The 7,632-nt window shown below is 40.7% G+C and overlaps 1 protein-coding gene and 1 long non-coding RNA gene across 2 annotated transcripts; both read left to right on the top strand.

Moving 5' to 3' along the window:
* Positions 1 to 397: 397 nt before the first annotated feature.
* LOC124377317 (little elongation complex subunit 1-like) lies at positions 398 to 2,047 on the top strand. The gene is made up of 4 exons (XM_046836742.1): positions 398 to 603; positions 1,315 to 1,415; positions 1,510 to 1,608; positions 1,720 to 2,047. The coding sequence occupies exons 1-4, from the start codon at positions 398 to 400 to the stop codon at positions 1,908 to 1,910; spliced, it is 597 nt and encodes a 198-aa protein (XP_046692698.1). The 3' UTR covers positions 1,911 to 2,047.
* A 3,799-nt stretch (positions 2,048 to 5,846) lies between these two features.
* On the top strand, positions 5,847 to 6,634 carry LOC124376874. Its single transcript, XR_006923940.1, has 3 exons — positions 5,847 to 5,966; positions 6,067 to 6,239; positions 6,501 to 6,634. It is a non-coding gene; the product is annotated as an uncharacterized LOC124376874 (long non-coding RNA).
* The last annotated feature ends 998 nt before the right edge of the window (positions 6,635 to 7,632 follow it).

Genomic DNA, 7,632 nt, shown 5'->3' with positions numbered 1-7,632 from the left:
GCAGACTTTCTTGAAGCCCCCAAAGTGATTATGGTCATGATCACAGCATGGCCGAGTATTTTGTCCCATGAAAGTTCTTTATGCCGATCGATTCACGTAGTGAGCAACCGGAAAGCAAAGGGAAAGATATTTTACTTGCTCAGCAACTATCTGCACTGGGATGAGGTAAGTTGTTGATCTTTAGTGTTCCTCTCAGTGTCAATGTTTATTACTGGCAGGCCAGAACTGTCATCAAGCATCTTTTTTCAACTGGACTTTTCATGTATTTTACTGCCTTCTTAATCTACTTTTGATTTCCAAGTATCAGTGTACTCTAGTGGGACAAATTCTTTGTACATTTATGTTGAACTATGCTGTCAGTTAAACAGTGTTTTATTGCACTGGGTATTAAATAATGATGTATTTTTTGCCAGGAGCCTCCAGGAAACATCTACAATATGATCACCAGCACCCTGAAGTCTTTTCTGGAAGACAGCAGTCTGAGGTTCCTGAGAACAGCTGGTATGGTTATGATCTCTGCCCTGCTACCTGGAACTACATCTTCAGCCTGGATCTTCTGTGTGCACAACTGGGCTGGACTTGGACCATTACCAATATTATCCGGTACTGAATGCAAAACATCAACATATTTCATTCTCAGCTTTTAAATACTTGAATCCAAATGATCAGAAATTACCGATTTTTCTCTATAACATCAGCGCTGAGAGGATTTCGTCAAAGTTGATATTTAGGTGCCATTTTATATCTTATCTTTAACACAATAGGATCTCCGAGGGAAAAACTGGGTAATTGTTGATATAGTGATGTTTCTGTGAGGAAATTTCTATTTTGCATTTATAAATGAAGTTTCCAGGATCAGTGTTCAGACAGTCAGAGAGAATTCTGTAAATTTAGCTGTAAGTGTTTCACCATGAGAGGGACTTTTTAGGAAGTGGCAACTCAGTGGTGAAGGCTCTGGATTACTGATCGGAAGGTCGGGGTTCAAGCCCCAGGATCACCAAGTTCCACTTTTAGGCCCTTGAGCAAGACCCTTAACTCTCTGTGCTCCAGGGGTGCTGTAGTCATGGCTGACCCAGTGCTCTGCCCCCGGCTTTCTCAGTGGTGTAAAGTACATTATAAAGCATCATTACCTTTAGGACCTAGTTCTTATTCCTGACTTTTTCCATTAAGGGTCAAAGTTCTAGTGGTTGTTTGAAACATTGCAAGTTCCCATTCTTGTATAAACTCATAATTAATCGTATACCCACAATGGCTGCTCCATAACCACCACAAAGACCCTCAACATATCCATTTCTCCTCTTTTTTATTTACTAGGAAGGATCTTTGGCTGATCCTGAACACTTGGCTGAGGCAAGCAAGAACAGAGCAAACACCGTTCCGAGACGTCTGTGTAGCAGCAGTTTTCAGGCTACTTGGTAAGTTTACTGTAAATCCTGTTTCAGAGCAACATCTCACATTATTTCTGGATTCTTCAGCTTTTCACTCGTGGTCTTTGTTCTTCCCAAACAGGGCGACTTGGTCAACTAGGACTTAAGGAGAACCTGCCAATGTCATTTCAAATTCTGGCAAAAAGCATTAATCAGTTTGTAACACAACAACTCTCAAAAGGTATTTCTAAAGCATCAAATAAAGATGTTTTTATCGACCTTTATCTTTATTCTCAGATTTTTAGTTTTGTGCTTCAGCAAGTCCTAATTTTGTATTGGATGTTGTGTGCAGGTATGCCATGGGAAGTGCAGCTCTCAGTCATCTATGCCATTCATGATCTGGCACCCAGCAACCCTGAAGCAGCTCTGAAGACTTTGGAATCATGGAGGAAAAACAGCACACAGCGCGTTCCCCCAGCCGTCATCAAATGCATTACGCAAATCAGCTTCCTTTGTCATCAGACCGAGTCACAAAGATCATAATGGTGATTTATCTCTAAAACTTTGTACATTCTGAAGACCCCCACAACAGCACAGAGCTCCTGGATTCTGTACCAGTCTTTGACATCGACAGCTTTGAGGATCTGTTTAAGCAACTTGAAGAGATGGAAAATGATTCAGGAATAGAGGAAGATGGTGAAATTCAAACGTTTCATCTTTAGTGTGCATGTTGTTTTACCATCTTAAATTTATAATAAATTCTAATTTAAAGTTTTATTTCAAGAAATAAAGATTTTGAATTTCAATCATGTCTAATGTCTCTTCATCACAGAGAGCATTCAATCACTGCCCCTCAATCACCGCCTGCCTCTTTTTTTTTTCTTCAAAGTTTTACATTGTTCTGATATCAGATGCCCCAAGAAGTTTACCTGTTGTACAAATTGCAGTTTAGACACAGAAGCTTTGTGTATGTGAGGATCCTCTATAATTATTTGGAGAAAGAGTCTGGTGTCATTATGCCATGGCTTGGGAAGTCGGGATGTTGTTAATAAATGTGAACTGATTTAATGTCATACAGTGTGTCTGTGTTCTACATTACAGTGGGGTCTGAGGTTCGGTTCCCAGCGTGTTGTTTCCTTACATTCTTTTATCCAGGGCCCAAAATCTTTCCACTGATCTCTCACACATTTAGAAAGTGATCTATGCAGAGCTGAACATCTCACCATGAATGATGAACAACCTCATGACGTGACGTGCACTGTGACGCACCTGGCAGGAAGTGGAATGCAGCTCTTTACAGCTCGTGCTAACTGAGCTTTGTTTACAAGAAATAAAAAGGAAAAGAAAAAGTGGACAGTAAAAAAATTGTTATTTAAGATTGCATGTATATGAGGAAAATATTCTTTTATTCTTTAATATTCTGATTTAAAGTCTATTCTAAAAGTTTTAAATAGTGTAATAATGTCTGGGTTTCAGAGATCCGAGATTTTGTAACATTTCATTTTTTTTTAAAACATACGTTTTAACAATATTTGACTCTATAGTTGTGTAGAATTTAGGGATTTGTGGTATTTGTAATTCGAAGTGGGTAATTTGTTTGTTTATAACTTGGTTTATTTAAAAAGCAACATTTTATGTAAAATTTCTAAAAGTGTAGTACAGTGTAATTCATCGTGATACCGCTAGAGGGAGCTAAAGTTTAGTAGAACATTACTGCCATCTACTGGACATCGAACACTTTTTAAAATGAAGTGGAAGATTAAACAGTACTGTATGATAAAGAAGTGTTTAAATAAAGACATTTATGTGCAGGAAGACCAGATGTAATTATTCTTACTGTTTGTGTTTCATTTATAATGTGACCCAGACAGCACCTATATTTTATAGTTTCACTGGAAACAATTTAAAATAAGGCTACTGTTTAGATACAAGCCGTGTAACAGACACTGTCTTTCATTAAAGCCTGTGTAAAGTTCATTTATGGCTTATAGACAGGTGCAGCTTATTTATGTTCAAAATAAACATCTTTGTCAAATTCAGTGGGTGCGGCTTATTATTTATATATATATATATATATATATATATATATATATATTTGGGTGCACTTAAGAGTCCGGAAATTACGGTAGGTTTTTGCTAAACTTTTTCTACTTTAAAACCAAAGAAAATCATTGACAATTTTCTTTCACGTGAACAAACTTTTTCTTAAAATTAACTTTAATTAAAGTCCACAGCAGTGTTTCTCTGCCCAGGTCCAAGCGCACCTGGCCCGCCCAGGTATCATTCACTCCAGCACTGGTGCACCACGGACCCTGGATGCTGCAGCAGCGGAAGACACGAGCCAAGCCCGGTCGAGGAGGTCTCTCTGTGATTGTTGGAGATTACATCGTCCGGCATGTCCGCGCTACCGGAGACAAAGGTAAGGTGCACACTCGCTGTTTTCCTGGTGCTCGTGTTCTCGATGTCGCTGTGCAGGAACCCGCGATCCTGTCATTCTGATTAAAATCAGTCCAATTGAAAGATTTGGTGGTGGACTTATTATTACAGTGCTCCAGTACATGTGGTGCCTCCTCAGCAGTACTCAGTCCATCCTTACAAAAAGGCTGGTTTTCTTGTAGGATGTTATGATCCTCACAGCTTACATGTTGGTCTTTAATTGAAACTGATACTGTTCTTATTAGTGTCGGCTGCAGGGATATTCTACTATAATGATCAGGCCGTGTACAACCAGACTCCATTCCCAATGGTCCCTCCACTGCAGCAACATCCATCTACCAAGAGGAAGAGGAAAACGGTGCGTGTGCTTACTCTTTGTTTCAGTACTGGTTCATTTACTGAGTAATGAACCTATTTATCTCTGATCATGTGCTATTTATTTCCCATTAAGATCGTTGTCCGAGATCCTAACCAGGACAACAAGGACATCACGGAGGAGATCATTTTAGAAGCTGGCAGGAGTCAGAAGCCCACTCTGCCAGTGGGAAATGTCTTTTCCGTCTCTATGCCTTTGAAGGTAACAGTCACACACGCATTCATAGAGGAAGCAGATTCTTCTGGCTAATAGCTCACCAGCCTTCCTCCTTATATTTACCTGTATTACCATTTCCCTTTTCCACTATTTTTTACTCATGTGTGCACTCTGTTTTCCCTTTTTTCTCTTTCTATTTTATGTCCAAAGTCTCATTATCCTCACGCTTTCCACCTTAAATCCCAGCAACTGAACCAAGTGGTGGAAAATGAGCGTGTCTATAATGTGGACAGAGCTCAGGGCCCACCTGCTCCTGCCGACTTGAAACCAGGTAAGTCCCAATATATATTTATTTTATTTTATTTTTGACTTGTCTAGTCTGTGATTTATGTGCTACTGTCTCTGTTGTCTACAAATGAACAGCTTGAGAGTTATTCAGTAAAATCTGCTGCATTAGATGGCATTGAAAAGTCTACCTCTTCAGCTGATCCCAGTCCTGCACAAGCCGTCACACCAAAGCCAGATAAAACAGAGCCTGTGCACGTGCCCCCAGAGGTTCCAGCTTCTGCTCTATTCACCATCGATGAGCCGAAACAGACACGGCTCCTCGTCCTGACGACTCCCAATCGCTCAGAGAGGTGAGTTTAGGGCTCGTCGCTGTCCCTGCACTGGATTTTAATTGGTCACAATCTTTTACAATTTGACTAAATTAAACGTGTAGTCCAGCATTTTCCAACATGTTTTAAATAAGGACGTATTGCAAATTGTTAAACTGTTGTGCATGTTAAATGGTGTTGACTACAAAAAAATCGACTGAGTGACCGCTTGTACCTCGGAAAACTCGTACATTAATGCACTCGTAGGTCAAAGTACCACAGTAGTTGTGAAAGGAAGGAGGAAGACAGTGAACAATGACTTTCTTTGTAGGCTACTGTTTAGATACAAGCCGTTGTAACATGTTGAGTCTGGGTGAAGGAGAGCTCACTAACTCCAGTTACAACAGAAATCATATAAACACAGACAGCTTTCCAAAACTCGTGCTTTTTATTTTGTTGGCAACAGCGTTATGGGTTAGTCAAAGAAACTAAGAAATGAGCATCAGAAAATAATAAGGACATATTCCTCGCTCTCCACACACGCAGTAATAGCGGAAGAATGCAGTGTTGGTCTTTTCCCAAAATACCGCTATGCTCCTAAAGGAAGGCAACATATTTCACCGTTACACCGTGTAACATGTCTTTCATTAAAGCCTGTGTAAAGTACATTAGTGTAGACAGGTGTGGCTTATAGACAGGTGCGGCTTATTTATGTTAAAAATAAAAATATTTGTAAAATTCAAATGAACTGGAAGAACGGCTGCAATGAACAAACATTTTCCTTTTTCAGCTCTCTCCTGTGTTCATGTTGTGAAAAAACTCAAAGCAAGTTGTGATTGTAGGTGTTGTTCTTGAAACTCAATTCAGTTTAATGCATGAGCATTTTTAGTCATGACACATCATGTCTCTTGTGTTTCAGTAAAACTCGACGCAGTGCCAGACTCGACTACACACAAGCCTGCGCTATCAGAGGAGGAAATGGAGAAACTCTCTAAATCCATTATTGAGGAGTTTCTACACATAAATGATTACAAAGTAATGATCTCATGCAGTGTCTTATGATCACATTTAGTTGAATACACATCGGTTATTATCTTGTTACTGCGTCACATAATGGTGGTGGGTTCGTGTGCAGGAGGTCTTGCATTGCGTGGAGGAACTGGACCAGGGCGGGATGCAGTACGTTTTTGTTCGGGTGGGTGTGGAGACCACGCTGGAGTGAACCCAGATCACACGTGACCACGTGGGTCATCTGTTCCATCAGCTGCTGCAGGCTGGGATCCTCTCCACATCTCAGTTTTTTAAAGGGTGAGTGACATTCCTGCACCACACAGCTCCGTCTCCCACTGGCGCCAGAGACACTACTGTCTGCGTCATGAGATGTCCACTGCTTGATGACATATTTACACCCAATGGGGTTATTGTTAGCATTATTATGAATACGCTTGCGTTTACATTTGGTCATTTTCAGACAATTTTATAAGAGAATCAGAATCCTTTGATAAGACTTTTGTCTGTGTTTCTTTTTGCTCTCTTTTCCCCATTTTCTACCTCTCCTTGTTTACACAGGTTCTCAGAAACCCTCGAGATAGCAGATGATATGGCGATTGACATTCCTTATGTATGGCAGTACATAGCAGAGCTCGTTAACCCTGTGCTTCAGGAAGGAGGAATCTCTTTTAGATTCCTCCTTTTAGATTTTACTCAAATCCCCATCGTGACATCTCGATGAGAATACCATTGAGTCTGTTCCGATTGTGTGAAATTTGTGACAAAGGATAGGACGAAATTCCAATCACGATGTTTCTGGTTCAGTTGTCCATAGAACATAGCCACAGAAGGTGATGGTGTAGTACGTTACAAAGGTGCTTTGCATGACAAATTCCGTGAAGAGAAATCTGTGAGTTCTCGGAGCAACCAGCAGCGGGCAGGAACTCCAAACGATTGGGCAAGGGTAATAGCCCTCGCACATGATAGATACGGGTGATCAGCTGAAGTCCTGCAGGAAGATCATAGACAGAGTTCTGGATGGAATCTAGCCACATTCCATCTGGGAGAACATGTCAGCGTGGTGCAGAATGTCCATCACCGGTCTGAACTGGTCCGCATCAGTTTCCAAACGAATTGTCCTTTTCTGGAGGAAACCTGAACCATTTACGGGGAAAATGAGGGAACCGTTTACAGGTGGGCTGCTCCAGGCACCACAGGCAGTGCTTTTGAAGAAGAAGGCAAAAACAAGCATCGCAGGTAGCTCTAGAGGTGTCAAAGTTGATGTGATACCCCTCAGCACATGCTTCAATGTACCCACAAGTGCCTTGATGCAGACGCATACCTTGCAGAAGCCACCATTGTTCACCAGCTGCCATGTTCCTGCACACAGCATAAAATACACACAACAACAACATGATTTATATACGATATAATCAAAGAATCAGAATTAAAGCATAGAAAGGGTTTAGTGCTTTTAGTTATAAGGAAACGTTTGTTACAGTCATTTTTTCTCATTGACTAGGGCCATAATCCTCCATCCAAATCCACATAGATGTTTTGATCCATATCTGTGGAGATGTTTTCTGTAGAAGACTCTTCACCTGTAATTTTATACACTGGGAGCTGTACGTATTGTCTAAACAATGACAAGGAATTCCACAACAGATAAAACATGCCACGGCTGCAAGGATTATTAAAATTGTAGTCCCAG

The sequence above is a fragment of the Silurus meridionalis genome, chromosome 23 (assembly GCF_014805685.1).
Source record: "Silurus meridionalis isolate SWU-2019-XX chromosome 23, ASM1480568v1, whole genome shotgun sequence".
In the NCBI taxonomy this organism is placed as follows: domain Eukaryota; kingdom Metazoa; phylum Chordata; class Actinopteri; order Siluriformes; family Siluridae; genus Silurus; species Silurus meridionalis.
The sequence above is the reverse complement of the archived record's forward strand: the minus strand, read 5'-3'. Positions and strand labels throughout refer to the sequence as shown.